The sequence below is a fragment of the Pseudopipra pipra genome, chromosome 6, assembly GCF_036250125.1.
Source record: "Pseudopipra pipra isolate bDixPip1 chromosome 6, bDixPip1.hap1, whole genome shotgun sequence".
NCBI lineage: Eukaryota > Metazoa > Chordata > Aves > Passeriformes > Pipridae > Pseudopipra > Pseudopipra pipra.
This window is the reverse complement of record NC_087554.1, coordinates 28,057,474-28,080,252: the sequence shown is the minus strand read 5'-3', so window position 1 is coordinate 28,080,252 and position 22,779 is coordinate 28,057,474. Positions and strand designations below refer to the sequence as shown.

The 22,779-nt window shown below is 34.5% G+C and overlaps 1 protein-coding gene across 6 annotated transcripts in view; it reads left to right on the top strand.

The window, feature by feature from the left end:
• The window catches only part of TTBK2 (tau tubulin kinase 2), an 83,823-nt gene that overhangs the window by 24,299 nt on the left and 36,745 nt on the right, over positions 1 to 22,779 (top strand). For 3 of the 6 annotated variants that reach the window (XM_064658161.1, XM_064658159.1, XM_064658163.1), the window contains exons 3-6: positions 141 to 288; positions 5,682 to 5,755; positions 6,763 to 6,903; positions 9,267 to 9,371. In XM_064658161.1, the coding sequence (XP_064514231.1) occupies positions 141 to 288; positions 5,682 to 5,755; positions 6,763 to 6,903; positions 9,267 to 9,371 (468 nt within the window). Of the gene's footprint in view, positions 1 to 140; positions 289 to 2,709; positions 2,988 to 5,681; positions 5,756 to 6,762; positions 6,904 to 9,266; positions 9,372 to 10,249; positions 10,322 to 22,779 lie in introns of those variants that run through there. The other 3 variants (XM_064658162.1, XM_064658160.1, XM_064658164.1) reach the window with 3 other exon arrangements.

The window sequence follows — 22,779 nt, the reverse complement described above, 5'->3', positions numbered from 1 at the left end:
GATTATGTTACTTTAAAATCTATTTGTAAAACACCAGTGTTTGCAGTATGACAGGCAGTACAAAGAAGAATAGACGTTTTGTTTCTTTTCTTCTCCCCTCTTTAAAATATACTTTTGTTCTTTCTCCCTCTCCCATATAGTTGAGGAAAATAGGAGGTGGAGGATTTGGAGAAATTTACGATGCACTGGACTTGCTTACTCGGGAAAATGTTGCACTGAAAGTCGAATCAGCTCAGCAGCCAAAGCAAGTACTGAAAATGGAAGTAGCTGTGTTGAAAAAGCTGCAAGGTAAGGCTGTACCTTGGATGTGCCAGAAGTAGAATGTCAGTGTGTCTTCTTTCAAAAATCATTATAATCTCTTATATAGTTATATTTTGAGCAAATATTTCTCACATTCTGCGGATTACTGCTAAATGGTTATAACAAGTGGAATAGAAGCTCTTTCAGATTCTGAAAGTCTTGCTACAATTAACTTTTTCTTTGATTTGGGATGACATGAAAATAAAATGAAGAATTCTAGTGTCAAAATGGGAAACATTTTCAAAAAAATCCCCACGAACAAACATAACCTCCAACTTTAAATTACTGTAACTTGTAGGGAAAAAATACTGACATGTAAAATCCTGAAATACTTTTAGGGATCAGAGTTTGAATAGTCACTTTTTATATACATTTAAATACTTAAATGTCTGAAGCTATCAATACAGAGAAATATGCAATTGCTTCTCTTCACTGCTTTTCACAACACAAGATTATTGAAAGAGCTTAAAGGGAGACTTTTTCTTTAAAATCTTTTGTTTTTAATCTGGAAGATTTTTGAATAATACATGTGTTCCTGTCAGCAGCCCAATTTTTCCAAACTCCTGGTTTGAATAAAACAAAATCTGGATGACATATGGTGCTGCCTAATGTGCTGTAAAGGTCACACTGCAGCAGTAATTGACAGCTTCTATAGATTCAAGAGGCAAGCATGTCACATGTTATAATGTTAACAAACTGCTCCTACATTGGTCTGTTTAAAGAATTTCACAAAAAAATCTAGTATTATATAATCGAGCAAGGAGATTCAAGGACTGCATTTTAGTTTTGTTTGAATGTTAGAGTTTCTTGTCCAGAGATGAGTAGTAAATTTCAGTATTGCCAATTGTAAGTTTAGAGAACATTTGTCAGCATTCTTGAAAGAAATTATCTTAAAGATAGTGAGTTTTGAATAACCAAATACTCTGTAACTCCAGAGTTTTTAAATGCTCTGAATTAATTTTTCTTTTTTTTTTTTCTGCACACATGAGCTCGATTCTATTTTTACAAAACCCAGAGTCTTTAAAATGGTATAGCAGAAGCAATAAGGAAAATAGTAGGTCTGAAATAAAATACTGGACTTTGGTAGCACTACAACGCCAATGTATTTATAAAAATATGACCTTATGTATGACTGCGTAACTGGAGCGCATTGTAAGTTTCTACTGTAAAGAACAGTCGATTTTGAGTTAAGGTGTTAGAAAAATGATTTTTTTCTTAGTAAAAATTTTTTTACCTTTTGAAATATTTTTGAAAAAAAATATTTGCTGTAATAATAAAATATTGATATGTGAATAATTGCTGTAGGGCCTTTCAGAAGTTATACTCCCAAAGGAAGACTGATAGGAACATTATAATTCCTTTAGCAGCCCAAATCTTCCTACAGTAGAGTCTCTGGTTCTGTTGAACCATGGTAAATGTTGCCTAGATAAAAAGAACAGAACAATGAAACACCTGAACAACAGATCCACTGAGACAAATAATCCACATAATATATAAGCTGAATAAATATTTCAGTTATTTGTTTTCTCAGTATTATTTCTTTGAGCAAACAATGATTAGAAGCTTTTATATAACTGAAACTCAAATTTTGTATGAGATCTTCAGAAGGAGCTCTTTTGACAACCTTTCTTATGAGTAAACAATCTAAATATATTATTTCTTAGTTTTTATATCTTTTTATTCTGTTGCACAGTTAAAAAAAACCCTAAAAGAAGTTAGTGATCTCATGATAATAACACTAGAAGTGACCTTTAGTCATTGCTGTGGAAGTTCCACACTTAACACTGTTACTGCTCTGGTTTAAGACAGGAAATATTGTAGGTGATCAGGAAAGCAACTACAGGGAAGAAGCAGGTCAAAGGTGAAGCTTTTGCATATATTGAGGTTTATAGTTGGCACAGATAGAGAACTTTATTTTTACATGCACCTATTTTTATCCATACTTAAAGGATTTTTATTAAATAAGATTATGGTAGAAACCATTTTATGTTACATAAAATCTTTGCTCCTAGGAGCCTTTTCCGCTAATTTCTTTACCTTCCCAAGTTTTCAGTATGGAAAATCTAAAAATTAGAAGCATAGAGAAAATCAAGAAAAATGGATGAAAATGGGGACTAGAAAACAATGTTATAATTGTTTCCTGAAGATTAATTTTTTATTAAATGCTTCATTTACCATGTAGAAATTTGTCTTATTTTTGACAATTTTTTTCAATATAGATTCAGAACAGGTGAAATTGTAAACAGTTCTTTTAGGATATTTTTGTAATAACCTTCTAATAGAGTACATCCTCTGAGAACAACTTTTATCTTGTTCTTCTATCCCTTTTTGGCAAGTGTGTGTATGTATTTATGTATGTATATAATTATTTTCCTTTTCTCAAAGGGCTTATGTTCTCTTACTTTCAAGGTGTTCTAGTTACCTTGGACCTAGAGGAAAGAATATAATCGTCATGAAAATCCTTTTTCTTGCAAATAGTTGGAAAGTTTGATCTATGAATCGTATGCAACAAGAGACATGAGCTGACAGAGTCATTCAGAATTCTCTTGATGTGTAGATCTGATTTAAAAAAAAAGTTGTACAATTTCTGGGAAAGTTACGAAAAAACAGGCTTTTAGGAAAAAAATAAATAAAGAGGTGTAATATGTCTCAATCAAGCAGAACAGCTCTTCCAGTCTTTACTAGAGGTAGGCACATTCTTAGGGTTATAAACATGCTTTTGAGTGTATCTGTATTAGAATCTGAAATGAGAACAGCAGTTGGCAGAAGTGCAGGGATGTACTATTTCTTATCATTCTTAACTTTCAGAAATTTTGAAAATTAAAACAGCGTGGTCATTCATTACGTGGGTAAAATGAGTAATAACTTTGTGGGTACAGTACAGTGAACAGTGAAAAGCTTCACAGAAGCTCTTTTAAGACTCTGACCTAGCAAAACATGCTTAAATATATGAGTAGTTGTATGACTTCTCTCTTAATTATGAAGGAGGAGTATATTCACTGATGTGGCCGTTTATTACAGCTTAGTCATCAATTACATCTTAAATTTTTTTTCCCCCTTCTCTCGCGTAATTAGTGTTGCAGAATACTGTTTAACTCTTTAAGCTCCCTGGTTTTCTTTTTTTTCTAAGAAAAAGAACTCTGCTGCAACAGATGGTTGTTTTGTTTAACCATGTTGTTAGGCCATCTGTTCCCACAGTCAGATGGGAGGAGACAGATTTATCACGTCTCACTCAGTGAGAGTGAGACTCACTCAGTTGGTTTCCGTCTCACACAACCTTACAGGCTTCTCCCTCACTCATTTACAGCTCCCGAGCACAGTTTAGTGATGGGCTGTGCTTGGTGTAGGCTCTAGAGCTCACTGCAGTGATACACTGCAGCAGCCTGGGGAATGATGTGTAGGCTTCTTACCCTCCCTAGGAGGTTTTTGAAGGGCATAGTTGTTTCTGCAGCCTATTACTGTCATCTTCTCCCCCTGCACCCCAGCTGTGTAGCTCACAAGTGTGAGAAAATACTGTTTTCTTGCTGAGGGAAAAGGAGTATGTGGAAGGCTCTAGTAGGTGTCTGTAGCCCCACTGGAGTGGTGGAGGATCATTCTATTTGAATAAGGTGTACCGGCCTCACTTCTCTTTTCTCTTTCCTCAGGTTTTTATAGAAGTTTAGTTTCCAGAGAATTTACCACACAAACTGAATTGATGCTCCAGTTAAAGTGGAATTTCTCTGACCAAACCACATTTTAGACATTTGCTGAATTTGACAGATAAAATCTGACAAATATACGTTTCTCTGAAGATGTTCCTTCAGCATACCCACAGTGGATGTAAAATGAATCATAAATATTTGAGATGAGACTTCATTAACTGGAAACTGCAGCAATGAATATCCAAAATTTCATCTTGACAAATTTGCTGCCAAGTCTTTTTTTTTCATAAAATTATACTGTCTGTAATACTGCCTGTCTTACTTAAATGAATGGGTGGAAGGAAAAAGTGGAGGAAAAGCAGTGATACTTAATAGCTTAGTACTTATGTATTTGCAGAAATTGTAGAGATTTCTTTTAATATATATTATTTTGGTGAATCCTGTAACATTTTCTTTGTTTAAATGGGCCTACCTGACTTAATTGTATGTGGCAGGAAGCTTCCTGAGGAAGCAATAAACAGTCAGCAACTCTTCTGTCAAGTGAAGTGAGAATATTCAGAAGCTATAGGGTCAAGTAGGGTTTTGATGGACCTATGAGTGCAGTGATTGCAGTAATAGCAAAAAGTCTCCCCAGATCTGTAGCTAACCACAAGGGTCGTTTGAAAAAAAGTAATGGGTTTTTTTGAATTTTTTAATTGCCTTTTTCCTTTCACTTTTTTTTTTTAACTTTCCCCTCCCCTTTATGACAGTCTGGTAATCCTAAGGGTAAAGAAATTCATGAAAGAAACCTTAGATGACACAAATTTTACACATCTTTAGTAAGCACCTGAGACCATCAGCTTTCTATTGGCTGTAGCTTCCACGGTGTCAGAAAGGAAGGGTAAATGGCCTGAGGGAATTAAACCCTACAGTTCCCTGTTCTGTCCCAGAGTGGGGTCATAAGGGGTTCCAGCTTCTCTCCAAGTCAACGAACCCAGGTATCAAAATGACAATGAATTTGTATTCCCCTTCTGTTTCCCTACTGCAGTCTTTGGCTTGCCTTTTTCTCTTTATTTACTGGGGAGTCTTATGTTTTTGACTTACAACTGCAGGATAGTAAGGAGATTATTTTTGACTAGTCTTCATCTCCTCTGCAGTTTGCTCCCAGGACAGGAGGAGGCTTTACAGAAAATCGGCTTAAACAAAACTATAATATTTTTTTCTCTGTTTCAGTGTACCTGAGCTGAATTTATCTTTTGTAGCTAAATAGCAAAGATCATATTCTAGAAAAAAGATGTTAATAAATTGGATTTGTTGAATTATATTTCTTACAGTTTTATAATACAAAACATAGCCCAACAAGTAACTACTACTGTTCTCTTTTATCTATAAGCTGTAGCTTATAGAAAAGAGAAGTGGTGACTTGGAATATTGTCTATAACAAGCCATCAGCTTTGTAGGAAAATAACCTTCTCAAGTCCAAAATGCCTCAGGTTTTTGGACCTTTAGGCATGTTGTCATGCATGTTTTCTTATGGAAGAGTGATGGCTGTGGTAGAGCTTCATATATTATGGGAAAAATCTTTTGTATAATTGCAGGTAGAACTAAGTTTGGTTTTACTGCTGTTGAATTGTGGGGGACTTAGTTTATTGAACATCTCTGAAGAAATATAGCTATCTTTTTAAGTAATTCGCTAGGTATTTAAAGGAATAAACCACAGAATTTCATTATTAGTGGCTAATTTGCTTCTTTTTCTCTCAGGAAAAGATCATGTCTGTAGATTCATCGGATGTGGACGGAATGATAGATTTAACTATGTGGTCATGCAGTTGCAGGTCAGTGTATCAAACAGAGCTCAATGTTTGCTTGTGTGTTTTGGTTTATTAGCCAAGCGTATATGAAAATACTAGTAAAATTTTAGAGGATGCCTAACTAAAAAAAATACCCCAAAGATCATGAACACATAGTAGTGAGCAAACCTAAATTGAGCATATCCTTTGATCTTTATCCTTTTATATCCTTTCCATAATTCCATCAAAAAGGAGAAAACTTGCATCCTGAGAAAGACCTGTATGAAGAGTGAACTGTGATGTCTTCTAAGATAATTTACATTCAAGTCTTCACTTGAAGATAGTCTAAAATGTATTATATTTGTCTCTGCGTTTTGTTGGCTTTTTTGATAAAAGTGAAAAAAATACCCTTTGCACATAAAAGAAAACACTTAATTCACTTTCCTGAAAGACTTGTTCCTGTAAAAAGGGATAAAACGGGTGATCAGCACTGAAGGTTATGGGATTACTGTCCTTTGTCATCTTGGTGAATATGAATACTAGGAAAAGTGTGCTCTAATTCATACTGTTGATCATCTGTTATTTTGGCAGACCAACAGTTTTGTGATGTCATGGGGCTGCATTTCCTACATAGTATATTTTTCATCTATTTGATATAATGTATAATTAAATTATGTACTTTTCCTTGAAGAGGTGAGTGTAAAGAAGTCTTTGTGAGTGTTTTTTTCAGTGGCTTTTTTTCAAGTGTGACACAGATAAAATGTTAACTAATAGTGTTTGTACTAGTCTTCTAATAGAGATTAGTTTGTTCTATGTATAGAGTGATACTAAGATTCATATTTTCAAAAACAGATTCTAAATTTAGTGTTGGAGATACTCGGGGATATATAGTCATTACATTTAGATGAAATGTGTTATCCTTGAATGTTAAATAGGTATTGAGAGTATTCCATGGTTATCCATGAACAGCTAAAGAAGTAGGAAGACTTTACACCATTTGTGAATCTTGGCTTTAGTGTTTTTTTATGAAAATGTCCCTTTGATTTAATCAGGGTCGGAACTTGGCAGACCTGCGTCGGAGCCAATCTCGAGGAACATTCACCATTAGTACCACTCTGCGGCTGGGGAAGCAGATTTTGGAATCTATTGAGAGTATTCATTCTGTGGGATTCCTGCACAGGGACATAAAACCAGTAAGTCTGCCCATTAAATCAAAAGAGGCAAGTAAGATGTGGTCATTAGATGGCTGCATAAATAAGAGTAGGTTCTATACTAGGTGCTAAAATGCAAAAATGACAGAAAATTGAAGGTTAAATCATCAGATAGGACAGATTTTTTCCTATTAATTAATGTTGGAATGCAACAACAGTAACTTTGGTCCTTGTCATCATTGTCCCCAGTTAATTTAGGCCTGCTTGCAACTTTCTGTAGTTAAAACTTCCAACTCTTATCTGTAGCATCATGTAATCAAGAATATTTGCCATGAGATATGATATAATGTGTTTGACTAATGGCAATTAATACTGTCATATAATAAATCTAAAAGAATAGATACTAACTGCAGGGTGTATTTATAAGCCATTCAATAGCAATCTTTTTGTATTTAATATATTCTTAACAAACAAGAAAAAGAAGGACAGACAGTAAGAGAAAACTATTTTTTTTTATTGCGCAATTCTAATAAAATCTGTTTTCAACATGCCATGAGGATAGTGCCTTCCTGATAGTATCGAGCTTTTGTTCTTACTATTTTTTCTGGTTTTGACTTTATTCCTGAAATTGCACCACCTCTTTTTAGTATTGCTGTGTATTTAAAATATGACTAGAACTCTGAACTGTCAAAATTTGCAAATGAGAAAAAAAATGAGAAAAAAATAAGCAAATCTTGTCTTTTCCAATAGAAGCACATATGGCTGGTTGTATCTGACATATGTAGCTGAACTTCCTGTCAACTGAATGATGCTTACCTAAAACCTCTGATAAGTTTCTGTGCATTAGGAAATTTTCATTTTCATCACTTCTTCCTGGCAACTCTTTATAAAACTTGGATTCTCCCTGAACCATCTGCATTTAAGACTTCATTTAATAGGGAAAGGGCATAGAGGCAGTGAATGTCAAGTGAAATAGGTGAGAAGAACTTAGCTGGAGCTCAAGAATTTGATGATGAAAGCAATTCAAGTTTTGAATGGGAAATGTGTTCCCTTATGGCTGGCAGGATGGATTGGGGACATCTTGTTGTCTAGCTGTATCTTGGTGGAGTTTGTGGGCTCAAATAGGATGAAAATGGAGAGTTTGATCAGGGGAAGGAAAAAAAACCCAAAAATTTAAAGGTTGAGAGAGAATAAACAGCACTATGAGGTAATATATTAGATTCATAAAAGAAGTAACTTTTCTTCCCCTTTACGAGTTATGTTGTGACTCACAAATGCAAAAGAAGACATGATTGCTTTCTAGTATGCAGTTTTCATGGCTTGAAAATACAAGTTCTTTTATTCTTTTGTTATTCCTCTTCTAGACAGATTATGTGCTAAAAGCAAGCTTTGAGCTGAAATCTTGAAGTCCTTGGTTGGTTTTTTTCCTTGTGATCAATTAGGCAATGCTAAAATTCTGTTCCATTTAAGAATAATGTTGATCACACTCAATTCATAGTTTTGATTGGTTTTTACCCTCAACTGTAGACAGTGAAGCAGTTCTGAATTTCAGATTTACTAGTACTGCTGTTTCACTTAATGGAAAAAGAAGTTTTCCTAGGGTTGATTGTGTTAAGCTTCCGGTTTGCTCAGGTGTGTGGTTTCAATTCTATTTCACAGAACTTAGTTTTTAGCTCTATTTTTTTTTTTTATCATGTAATCCATTTTAAGGGGATTTGATGGGGAGAGACTTGAGACTGATTCAGCCAACATGTTCAAACATCATAGTGGTGGTTTTTTTTGAAGGGCTAACACGGAATGTTAATCCTTAGGGCAAATAAGAAAATTTACTGAAGCTTTTTAGAATTAATTGCCTATGTAAGTTTTCACTGACTTTCCACTGTTTTCACTGTTTGGTAGGTCTTTTTGTTGTTTTTCTGTGCTTGTTTGTCTGGTTTTTTTAAAGCTGGTTCTTTCCCCATCTGTGGAAGGAAAAGGCAGTTTGCACCCCATATTTTGTATTCTGCATATACGATATTTGTGCATTTGTTTAGATGAATTTGTTGGCAATTTGGTTGGTACTGATGTCCAAATCAGTATATGTGATGTCCAAATCAGTATATGTGAGTGGGTGACATGGTTCAAAAATGCTTGCTAGAAGTTAATATCTTCTAAGTGACAAAGTAAGATGACAATCTTGTCAGACAATATAGCCCACTGTTCAGATGTGCTAAGTTGGATGTCTCTTTTTCTTAACAAGGTTTTCTTCAAATTTAATGAGAGTTCCATAAAAGTGAAAATATGGAAGGAAAGATGCAGAAGTAGAATATGAATTTTCTATGATTGTGTTACTGCATTAATACATGAACATATTGAAACCCGTGTCTATGTATCTATTCTCTCTCTGTGTTTGTTTTTCTTCCTAGTCAAACTTCGCAATGGGACGTTTTCCTAGCACCTGTAGGAAGTGTTATATGCTGGATTTTGGCTTGGCACGGCAATTTACCAACTCATGTGGGGATGTCAGACCAGTAAGATTTTTTCACAGTTGAAATTCGAATACTTGAATGTGGTAGTATGCTCTTTTCTTCTGGAGAAGTATGGGAGTTGCACTGACCTGGTAACTGTTCTAAGCTTGACAAACACTATTCCAGATCAGAAATGCCATGTGATTTATTGATTATGTTTAAAGACAGGCAGTTGGGAATGATTCAGGTTCTGATTTTTGGCTTGAGGCAGAGGTGTACATCTATGATTTTTGGGATAATCTGTCAGGTTTTCATTAATTATTGGAGTAATATATCAGAGCTGAATTTCACTTGGTATTGTGTATTGCGTTTAAAAAACCCAACAACTATGAGGAGGAAAAAAATAAAAGTCAGACACTAAAGTGAATCTATATAATCTTCTGAAAGTGAAAGTCTGAATAATTAAAACAGTGATAGGACACTAATTATAATATATATGAAGACATAATTAAGTGTAGTTACTGTATTCTAAATGCAAACAATCTGAAGAAAATTGTAGATAAAAGCATATCAATGAGGAAATTACAATTTTAAGTACAATGGAGTCTCCCTAATTCACTGATGGGCAGTTAATTTTGTTAATTTCAAAGTTTGAAAATGAGCAAGTTGGGCCATGGTACATGATGATGTTTTAAAGAAACATATTTTCTTTATTAAGCTAGTTTAGTTTTCATTTTGATGGTAATACTGACTAATGTACTAGTCAATATTGTGCAGCATATTTATAAATATGATGTGAGTGGTAGAAGACATCTCTACAGGATTTTCACTTTTATTTTGCCTAAGAAGTTGGGAAAGTGGCAGATTTTTTTGTGCAGATTATGAGGTATGTGAATTAGTAAGGTAAATTAGTGGGGTTCTGCTGTACTCTATTCCTTCAGCCATAATGCTGGACACTGCAATGAAAGCAAAGAGCAGGGGAGACCAACAGAGTGGCTGCTGCTGTTGGAAAGGTGAGCTAAACATTTTAAGTAGTTTTACTTCTCTTTTATTTTATTATTTCTCGGTGTTCTTGTCATGTTCTGTATGTTTGGCTGCTTCTAATGTTTTTTGAGCTGACCTGTAATTTCAAAGAGAAAACAATTCCCAAGTTTCTGTATATATACACACACCAATGGTAGCATTTTCAGAAACAAATAGGTGATAACAACAGAAAATTCAATATTTCTGCTATTCCTTCTTTTGTAAAAACTCACCTGTTGCCTTTTGTTTTTCATTGCAGTGCCCTACAATGTAACTGAAGTAATTCTTCAATTTAAGTTGTTTAGAATTTTTTGACAGTGTAACCCATATTTATAGAGTGCAGTGGTGGTGGGGAGAAAGACAGTGGTTTTGTTTGTATGTAATAGTTCGAAATGACTGTTGTGTAGAGAGCAACCATACTGTTGGTGTTGCTTACTAATAAAATTTGTTAATATTTTCATTAAATGTGCTATGTGCTTCTCCTTAAGGCTGTCCTTCTAAGCTTCATTAGATTTGTTCAGCAGATCCTGCAAATACCCCAGGACAATGTAAAAGCATGTTCTCCAAAAACATAGTACTCTACTGGTAAAAACTGGTTCCATAGTTAAAGCTGACTGGTTGACTATTAGCTTTTTATAACCCTAATTTTGCTTTCCTTGTTAAACTGTCTTTATCTCAACCCATGAGTTTTCTAGTTTCTTTGCTTTTGATTCTCTCCCCATCCTGCTGGGTGGACGGGTGGCTGTATGGGGCTTGGTTGCTGACTGGGGTTCAACCACAGGAGGCTTTTGTTTGTTGTTTGTTATAGACAAGTTTGTTTGTTGTCAGCTCATTTTCTTGATGAGGAGTTATGGTGCCTCCCTAGACTTCTTACCTGAAAGAATAGTCAAAGTAGAGAACTTAAAATGAGAAAGCCATCTGAACTAATTCCATGCCATAGTTCCATACTAAAGGATCTCCCAGAGATGCCTGTCATGCCTGTCATTTCTTAGCGCATCTCAGCATCATTTTCAGAGGTGTTGTTCATCTTTGTACTACCCATCTTAATGTCAGATTCCATGGTGATTTAGCACCGTTCAGTTGTAGCTGCTTCTATCTGAATACTGTTTTGAAAAATGCAGATTTAATATAAAAAGCTTCTCAGAAGGTAGTATTTAAAAAAAAAGGGTTTGCAACACTTGTAGTGCTTACTGTGTTTTTCATTGCATTTTGGAGTGTCACATATGGACTATCTTTTTCAATAATTGAGGAGCAAGCAGTTTTCAGCCCATTTCACTTTTTTTTCCCCAGTGGGATTTGTGGTACCATGATTTTTCACCCTTGGATTAGATTGTATAAAATGACCTTTGGTTTGCAGCAGCCAGATAACAGTAATACTGATTTTGAAAGGAAAAAATAAAACTTCAAGGAGATATATTCTAATTCATCCACCAAGAGTATGATGGAATCTAGGAAACTGCTTCTGTAGGTATTAATGTCATCTTAATTCCCACATTTTTCTATCCATATGAATCCCTTTTTCATGAAAAGTTTAAGCTTTTGAAGTCAGTAAGCAACAGCAGTTTTCATATGAACTACTGCTGCAGGATGCACTGATTTTTACATAACAAATAATTAAGAAGGGAAACAAATATTTCATGTCAATCATCAGTTAGGTTTTCCTCGTTTATTAACTTGAGGTCCTAGCCAGTGATATGTTATTTGGGTCATCCATTCCATCTGACTCAAGCTTTCAATATAAAAGAGGGCATGAAGTTAAAGAGCAGGTGAATTCCACCAATTTTTCAAACTCGGCATACATTGCTATAAACTTAGAAGCATATGTTTTGTGTTTATAAAAACTAGTATCAAATTTTCTCCCTATTCTTCCTGGTTTCCCTGGTACTTCTGGTTTTGCCTTTTTTGCTTTTTTACATAAGCCTCTTTTCCCCCAGTGCAGCTGAAATAGCCTTTTAAAGCCTCTCTCTAGAACTACATAATTTCTTCATTGTGATATTGGAACTCTATTTCAGAAAACAATGAAATAATACATTTCCAGTGTATTTCCCAAATATTTTAGTTGTAGTTGTCTTTATTTCCTTCCCTACAAAGGAAATGCACTTTCTAAGTCTTCTTTTTACACTGTATAGGTAGTAATCTGTTGTAAACTTAGTGAAGAGGGTTAGAATTGGTTATAAATGTAATACAACAGCTGTTAGAAAAGGACTAATCTTTTCTGGTATTCCATAATCGTTATCCAGACTGTGATTTTAAAGTCAGAATTTTCTTTATGGGAAAATATTACCCCACTTTATAAACAGGGGTAAGAGTTCATTTCAGGAAATTAAGGAGCATTTTGAGGGACGATTTTATGTAATGAAAATATGTTCAAGGTTTATTAGTCTGCCCCAGTGTCTGAACATTCAGTCTAAATGTAATACCTTTATTGGTCATTTTAAAGACCCAGAGGTTTTACATTCTCTTGGGTTATTCAGTCAGCACAGACAATTTCCCATTTGTTCCAGGTATTAGCCTTAAAATTAATTAGTTGCTGTTGCAGTTTTCTTATTATAGTGTCATTTTACTACATTCTTCTTCAGTTGGTGAATCTTCAAAACTGAAAGGAAAATAGATTAACATAAAATCTAAAGCAAAACCAAAGCTTTGCACACTTTTTCATGCTACAAATAGTTCTTTCTCAGAAATACTACTGGATAATAAAACATTTTTAACTGCTGATTTTGAAATAGATTAATTTCAACAAAGTTGTCCTGTCTTGCAGCTGTCTGAATGACTCTTCTTGTGAGGAGCTAACTTCAAAGAGAGAGGAATATGTCTGTTGTATCTCAGTTATAAGATATTTGTAAAATGTATGAATATATTGAAGACAGTAGAGAAGTGCTGCAGTTCATTAAGTTGTATGATCTGACACTATAACCTGGTTAGAACGTAAAAGGCAGAAACAAACACTTATTGCAGCTTGTAAGTTTCTGAATGATGAAAGCAAAGTAATGACAAATGCGTATCATAGTGTTGCTTGGAAGGGTGTAGAATAATTCACACTTGTTTAAAAAGGAAAACGTATGTAATTTTGTATTTTTTATTCAATTTACTTAGCCTTGTTATATTAGCTAAAGAACTTGAAGTCTCACTTAAATATGTCATAAAAACTTAAAACTTTTCAGCCAAGACCTTAAATGCAAATGGCATATGCTAGATGTAGGTAGTACCATCATTATGTGTCTTAGAGTGCAGATGAAATGTATCTATTGTGCCACATTGTCGCTTCAAGAGCAAATAGAAAAAGGTATAACTCTTGCAGATAAGGTCTTTGGAAATGTGTTCAGTCTATTAACATATAGTTCAGTATTTACAGTGGGTAGGTTTGGATCTGGGTTGGTTTGTTTGTTTGTTTTTCCTGTTCTTTGATTTGTACTCATTGAAGATCTGGAGGTTTAGGTTGGATATTAAAAAAAGGTTCTTCACCCAGAGTGTAGTTGGTCACTAACACAGGCTCCTCAAGGAAGTGATCACAGCACCAAGCCTGACAGAGTTCAAAAAGCTTTTGGATGATACTCTCAGGCACATGGGGTGACTCTTGGGGATGGTCCTGTGCAGGGCTAAGGGTTAGACTCCGTGATCCTTGTGGGTCCCTTCAAACTTTGCATGTTCTGTGGTTCTGTGATGTTTTGACCAATTATACTTTTGTGAAAGCTTGAACAGTGTTACATGTGTAGCTGGGAATGGGATGAGGAATATGGAAAATTGGATAATAGTATGTGTGTGTATAGGCTTCTGAAACTACATTTCACATGTTAGGGACATTATTAGGATACAGGTATTTGGGGTAGATGTAGAATTAAACGATAGAGCGGAAGTTGATAGGGAAACACTGATGGGTGGGAGGAGCCTTGTCTGGTGAGGGAAAAGATTGGAAGAGAGAAAATTTAGTGTGGGGAGGAGAATAAAAACTTCTGGGGATGATGTAGGCTTTTGAAAGAAAGAAGGATGAAACTTGGACAAGCAAATACATTGTTGGAGAGAGGAAGCCAACAATTGAATTAATAGTGTAGATAAGAATGAATTACTCCAAAGCAGGGTAATTAGAATTTAATTGTGGGGAGACTCTAATCATCAAGCAAATACATTTAGCAGGATGCAAATTTAGTGTATTTATGAGATTTATAGTCTGCTGTTTATTGCTTTTTGAGAGTGCAATACCTACCATTTTGTTTGCCACTGTCTTAGAGATAGCCAAAGTAAATAGTACTAGCATCTGTTTGTTTTTTTTTTCTTGAGACAAAGAATAAATGATTCTTTTTTGGTGTAAGCGTAACTTCATACAGCCTTCAATTTCTGTGTCTCTATTTACATGGTGAAAATGGAAAGTGAAGGTGTCAGCTGTGGTACAGAAATAGAAAACCTTGAGGGACAAAATCTGAAGGACATTTGCATTCTTAACATCATCAGTACTGCAAATAGCAGTTGTCATCACTCTTGTTTTAAAGTGAACATTAACCACAGCTGTTCTTTGAGGTACTATTAAATTTAATATAAAGAAAGCAAAATAAAAGAAAAAAAGAAGCCTATGGTCTTTGCTGTTAGAGAGATTAACCTTTGAAAAATAATTTTATGTCATAATTCTTTAAAAATCTACAAATTCAAATGTCATGTATTATCACAGGCCTGAGTTTTGTGGTCTTTTATTTGTGTGGATTGCAAATCCTAAATAACTACATTGTATTTGTTTTACGAAGAAGATAGTGTAACATATGCAAGCTGATGTGACAAAGCTAGGGAGTACCAATTAAAAACCTATCCGCGAGTAGGTGGTGTTTAGATAAAACCTTTTTATCTCCAAGATCAGTGTTTTTCTACTCAGTATACATGTTTCACTGACTGGCAGGCTAGAGAATTGTTAGATCGACAGCCAATCCCCTTTGTCTGATGGTTTGGACTCACCAAAGGTAATTGAAGGAGAAAGCTCCTTTTTGTTCGATTTGGTACTTAGTTTGAAAGGTGGGCTTCCTCTTGAGAGTATCCTGATTAGTGGGTTGAAATGTGTTCTGAGGAGACTCTTTTGTGTATGGAACTGTTGTATTTTTGATAAATAAGGCTTTTTAGGTCAAAGGGAGAGTTAGCCTATGACTGCATTCCTCATCTCCCCACCTTTCTCCTGTCCTTCCCAGTGACTAGATTTTAGGTCATCCTTGAGTTGTTATTTAAACAAAACAAAGAGCTTCATCAGAGTTCTCACCATCCTAGGTTTTTTTTAGCGTGACCTTAATTTCAAGTGTCTAAATTTTTCTGTGTTTATTTGCAAATAAGTAAAAAAATAAAAATTGCATTCTTTTTAACATACATTAAGGAAGTTTACAGTATTTTACATCTAACTCTACAGTTTGTTATTTTTTTTTTAGCCTGGAAGTTTGAAATCTTAAACATTACCAAGCTGGGAATTCCTGCTTTGATAACAGCTAGAAAATGTAGTACTTTTTTTTTCTGATATGTTTGGTATTAAAGCAGTCACAAAACTTACTCTCTGAACACTGACAAAAGTATTCCAATCCAAAGATGATAGCATATCAACCTAAATTTTCTAAGGCATTACTAATGCTCTTTACTGGTGACCTGTCAGTAACAAAAATTGTCTCTGACTTCTACTAAAGCAGAAGATACACCAGCTGCTGTACAGTCTGACTGTTAGAAAAATGCAGTAAAAGCAATTGTGAATGCAAATGTTTAGGTCTTTTTATTGTCTAGGGAAGCAGTTACAAATCTGTTCAGATCAAACAATGAACATATTATTCTATTCAGGTGTTTATGTACAAAATCAGCTAAGTGGTCTTTGCCTTTCTTCAGTGCCCTCAGGTTCTGAGGATTTCCAGCAAATTTTATCTTCAAATTTCACTTTAGGGTGACAGGTGGTGTCCTAGAAATGTACTTTAAGAAGCTGAATTCTTAAAAAAAAAACAAAACAAACACAAAGCCCCAAACAAACAAGAACCAATAAAAAAAAATGAAAACAACACCCTCCAAAAAACCCAACCCTGCACAGAATGCTACACAGAAATGTGTTGGTAGATAACAAAGCAGAGCATTGTATCTATTTTGAAAGCTTTGGAAGTCTTTTGTTCTTCAGTTAAGTACAGGGAGTGAAAGTATAATTTCCTCGCATATTCATATTTTCATTTTGTTTTTTACTTGCAAAAATTTGGGAATGGTTATACATTTGATTTGCATGATGTTTCTTTGTAATAATATTCTTGATTATCTTGATTGCTGAGCAAGACTAGAGAACACCTCCGTCTTATTCTGCCTTACCTCCTGTCATCTTGGCAGAAGAATTGCAGATTGTTTATTTCTGTGTTTGGAAGAGAACATTGTTTTTATGGTACTGAAAGAGTGGAAGCTATATCCATTAAATGCTTTTTATGATGGGAAGAAAGGTGGGATAGTGGGATTTTAAGAACTGGAGGAGCAATAGTGAAGCTACACTGCTGTAAGCAAAACTGTCACTGAAAATCTTTTGTCCTCTCTGAAGTCAATTTGGATTCACAGACTGTTTAAAGATGGATTGCTTATATATGCTTCTCAATCTTCTTTTCAAGTAAATGCTTTTATAGCAAACATTGATATAATTTTAAGAAAAAAAAGACTCAGAAGTGGTCCACAGATAGTATTGACTAAAACTGGTGCAGTTTTCTTTGTTTGCCTCAGTGCCAGGATTTGTGTTAGTAACTATTGAATGATACCTTGACTGCATGAATTTATTATGAATAAGAGTCTGTATACTGGAAGTTGTTCAAGAATAGTTACTGAACATTGCATTCAGATTAAAATTTGGATTGAAATGATACCGCTTATTAAGTTTAATTGATTGACCACCTCTCTTTGCTTCTCTTCAGCACTTTGTGCAAGAATTCAAGACCTGGGACTGTAAATAAGTAATAGATTTGTACTGAACTTGCTGTAAATCAGCAGAAAGACATAGAATGAACAAGAATTGATAAGCAAAGGAATATTTAAAAATGTTAGTGTGTAAATCTTAATTTATTTGAATAATGTTGTTGCACTGATTGTGTGTTTTGCAATTAGCAAAATCAGTTCAGCTATTATGGCACAAATAAATGTAAAAGAAGGAGCAATGGGCACGTATGTGATATAATTCAGCCAAATTAGAATGCAGTAAGCTCCTGAAATTAGAGTTGAAAACTATTTACTGTATGTTCTTTGTTTGTAAAATAAATATTTTTATTAATAAATAATGATTCAAAAGTAGTGTTGGAAGAGAGGATGGGAGTAATTTTTTGGAAACCTGACTATCCCTTCCTATGATAGCCCACTTCTGCCTTTCCATGTTTATTAAATTAAATTTTGTACATTTTGCTAAAGAAATGATCTAAAGAACAAATATTTTTAGAACTATATTTTCAGTTTTTCTTCACTGAATTTGCATCAGTCAGACTACATTATATATACTTCTGGAAATAGGTGAGGTTTGCAAGATTCCATTCTAAATTCTGAACTAAGCATTTGATAGTTGATAGCTTTTTAAAAAGTGGACTACTTGAAAAAAAAGCTTGTTTCAGTAAATGAAGTTCCGCTGAAGAGTCTAAGATGACATATTACAGCATTATATTTTCTTTAAAACTTTCAGTTCTATAGAAAAGAAGTTACTGTATAATATCACAGTCATTCAGTGCAAGATGTAAACATATAAGGTCTTTTTTCAAAAGACTATAAATGCTCCTTTAATTTTTTCTCTTATGTCCTCTAAGTCATCAAAGACTGGAACCTACTTATTTTTTTTGCTTAAATACCAAGAGAAACTGTACAAGGTTGGTTATTTGCTGAAGAGACTAAGTGAAGAGCCCTTTGTTTAATTGGTATATAAGTAATTTGCATGAGTTGAAAGAATGATGACATTAGTCATTTGAGGTTCCATTTCTGAATTAATGATAATTTTATAGGGAAGAAAAGGGAGTTAGTTTGGAGAGATTTGTGCAGACATTATTTTTAGTAGATTACAATAACTATTAAACTGTTAGGTTTCCAAAGTTTTTGAAATAATGCATTGCTATGATACATGTACCAGTGACAGATCTATGCAGCTATAATGATATATCTGTGTTATACCTACCAGTGTAACACTAATTATTGTCTGCCATAACCTCCTTCAAGGACATAGAGGGATATTACTTAAGGCACAATCTTACAGAGTATATATGTAGCATTTTCAGCATCCACTGAACATGATCCTTGCAAGTTTGGTTGTATTACTGACACACAGACAGCTGGTGTCTAGTGTGTGATAGTACAAGGTCAAAAAGACAGGCAGTGAGTTAATGCAAAAAATTAAAAAAGAGCATTATCAATTGACTTGGTGACAACAGTAGAATGGATATATGAATTTCATGAGGTCTGACGTTGTTTTGTAACATGTCAATTGAATAATCTTGCAACAGTTAAATAAAAAACTTTAGAAAATCATGTGTGGTTATTTGAGAGTAAGATTCCTTGTGACCTGGCGTTTGGGGTAAAAAATAAAATAGAATACACAATATTAATGTCCTGCTTGAAGGAACAATTGAGAAATAGTTGAGATATGAAAAATGATTATAATAAAATACTTTGTAATTGTTAGGGTCTATTGGGGGTTTTTTCTACTTTCCTGTAGTGTGCAGAACACTGATATTGTTTCGAAACAATCATTAAACAATTTAACTTAGAAATTTAATTTAAGCAGTCTGAAATGTTCTGTATAGCTGTTCTGTATTCTGATTCAGCAGTTCCTTTATTTTCTGTAGAACTAATAGATGCTCAGGGGAATAGGCTGTAACAGCCTTAAAAAAAACCAAAACAAAACCAAACAAAAAAAAAAAAAGAGAAATCATTTTTCTGCTGAGATTCGATCTTATTTTTGAAAGAAATTATTCTATGAATGGTGAAACTTATTATTTTGTGCTTCCCTTATGCCCTCCAAATTTCTTAGTATTTGCAGCTTCATACTACACCCTTCTTCCCTGACCAATACATGGTTGCACTTTTGGGACTAGGCATGTACTTACTTGCCATCTAAAATTAATGCTGGTTGACCAACTCAGTGGTGTCTCTTAAGATGGATGTGAACCATTTTAATTGAATTTTAGCTGTCTGTCTCTGTGTCAATTTGCTAATTTGAGTTCTGTCTTTAATCACCAATTTTCATTAAACTTGCAGGAACTGGAAGTCTTTGAGAGCTGTGCTATTTGTCTGAAATTAAAAGCTATTGTGGTGGAAAGACAGATGGTTTGGTCCAGTAAGATTTGTTTCCTGATGAAAATAGAAGCAAACCAAAATCAAACTGGAAACTTTAGTTTCCAGTTCTTTCTGAGCTATGAGCTAAATTCTCTGCTAAGTTATGAAAAATTATTTTGTATTGTTTAAGAAGGAAAATGTGTTATTTTATTGTTGTGGTTTAACCTCAGCCTCTTGCTCATTTCCCTCACCCCTCTTCTGCCCCTGTGGGATGGAGAATTGGAAAGAGGGTATATTTATATACATTAGCTTGCTTGAGATGTTTTGCTTTCCATTCATAGTTGAAATAAGTCTACTACTTGAAATAGTCTACCTCTGGATTTATGCAGCTCTTTAATATATGGTGTAATCGTTATCATTATAAATACTTAATAAGACATGTACAAAATAATTAAAAATTAAGGTAGTGGTTCTCCAATCAGAACTCTGCTAAGAGCACAGAACTTCCCATAGTGCAGAACAACGGTAAAATTTTGACTTACAGAGATAAATAAAACAATATTCTGCCCTCTGGGGAAATTCTCTGCCAGAGCATAGCTGGTTTATGTAGAGTCTTCCTCCTACAGTAATCTCTGCTTCAGCTCATGGTATAAGAGGAAGAAGAAAGACTGCATGGGGCAAAGCAAAAATAGACATGGCAGATTTATCCTGTGTGTTTTTTCGCTGCAGCAAGTTCAAGACAGACACTTAGTAGGTTGTTACCATCTCCAGCCCACCAGACTTTTTATTTGCTCATGAATCAGCTTTGGAACGATCGTCATTTTCAGCTTAGTGCATCACATTGGCTGAGTAAATACTCCAGATTGAAAACTGAGTAGCTCAGGAGCTTGGTTTATGTATCAAATACTGCTGTCTTAGAAATGGTGATGCTCTTTATAGCACATGTAGTAGGAGTTAATTTTCAATTGTCAACACATGTCTGTTAGAACTCACAATAGCAAAATTTAATTGTACTGTTTAGATGTTAACTCAGCTTGTTACCCAGCTTCTGGTAGCATAGGATCACACAGCTGCAATCAGTTTTTGGAAATCACATTTCTTTAGGTAGATCTGAGTCTAAGTAACGTGTTATACCAATAACTATAGGAAACGGGTTGATAAAGACTTATAAGTGCGAGTACTCAATTATTAGTGTCTGATGTGGATTTTAAGATAGAGCTGACTGTGTGGGTTTGAAGAGCTGTATATGCAGTGAAAACTAATTAAGATGTATAATACATTTTTACGGTAATAGTATTTCAACTGCTTCATCTTTCCTTACCCAGAAGATCCCTGAATTTTTCGAATATTTTTAACTGGTACTAAAGCATGCTGGGCATTACAGTAGATTGCAAAGCCTATATCCCCCAGAAAGGTGGGATTGGAATGTGAGTTGTTGAAGCTATTTGGTATGAAAAAATGTTTGAAAAAATTGGAACTGTGCGTAGTGCCAATCATGGAAATATATTCCTGGTGGGCATAAGAACTAGGAAATTGACTTTTTAAAGAAAAAAGATAAAAAAGGAGGATTATTCTGCCTTTAACAAAAGAAAATAGGGGTAACATAGGTGGCTACTTCTGTACTCACCCCCCCCGTGTGCTTTTGAACTCGACTTTAGAGGCAGCACTGCTGGCTTCTCAGTGCAAAACCTAGAGGTACTAAAGAATACTCAGTCATTGCCTGATTGATAGGGAGAATCATGGTGTGTGTGAGATATAATGTAAAGAATCAGTATTGGTTTATTTTTTCATGTTTGTTATCTATTTTGCATGAATGCAGTAAGTTAAATTTTTGCTCTGTGTAACGTTTCCAATGTTGTCCAGAACAATAAACCCAGAGCATTTATCTGGAGACACTGAACTAAGGAGAGTGATTTGCTTCCACCACACCCTTCCAAAGAAGCCACATTTGCAGACAGGTTTGTGAGCATAGTGTCTCCCAGGAATCTGCAAACCTGTGTGCTTAGAGGAAATAGTTCACTTTTCTAGGAACTCCTATTTTCCTGCATCTAGTTTATCTGAGACATTGTCAAGTGTTTCCAGGCAGGGCCACCTGCAAAGAAATCTGATGTTACATTTAGAAGTACCTTTATGAGTAGAAAAATTCACCATGGCCATTGAATCTGCTTCATGTGCATGTATCTTCAAAATAATTTATTTTAACCAAAATTTGAAGAGTTTAATGACAGTAATCAAAACCGAGACAATCCTGACTTTCAGATCACTGCCCGAGTTAATTATATTAGAAAAACTTTTTTTAATGTAAACTGACCCAAGCAAGGTACAAGTTTGTTGAAGCTTTGCAAAGTATGTTTTGGAGATGTCCTGAAACAAAATAAGATGATCAGTAATAGCAGAGGAGAATTTTTATTTGAAAAAAATGCAGTGAATCATTCATAAAGTTGCTGTTATTGCCTATAGTATTTCTCTTTTGCTTCATGAGATGCTGTGAGATGCACAAAGAGTTCTGAAACAGCAAATGGCTCAGAAGTCTATACGTTCTATTCTGAATTAGTCAAACTTGATTTAACCTACAGAGCCATCATTCACTTTGATAGTGACATGATAGAGTTATTTTATTCTTGTTGTGTGACATTGTAATACCACTATTAAATGGTGACCAGATGTGTTACTAATTTTATTGTGTCTTAAAATATAACAGAGTTACATATGCTTTTAAGTCAGATTCATAGAAACTATACCTTAAGGCAAGAGGGAGTAAAATGATTTAGATATCCTCAAGTAAATAATTCAGAATTCGCTTCATGATAAGCTCATAGATAGAAGCACTATTCATGCTTTTTTTTTCTTCTTTTTTTTTTTACCCTTTCCCATCCAGGTGATTCTCAGATAATTGAAATCATCTTAGGACTAGTAGAGATGGCAGTGAGTTTAACATTCAAAGGCATTTGAATAGGTACATAATGAAATTCCTCATGTGGACTTTTCTCCCCCAGGACAGAACTGAAATAAGTCAGATTGTTAGGTTTTGTAAACTGAATGGGATAATTTAGTTTTCATATGACATTTCTTAGTCTTTTTTTTATTCCTTTGTCCAGCAACTGAAGCATTTTTGTCCTAGTTATCAAGTAGGAATTGAAGTTGTTATGCTAGAATAAAAGCCTCATTTCATCCTAATTTTCATATTTTTCATTATTTTCAGAAGAATGGAAATATTTAACTTAGTAAA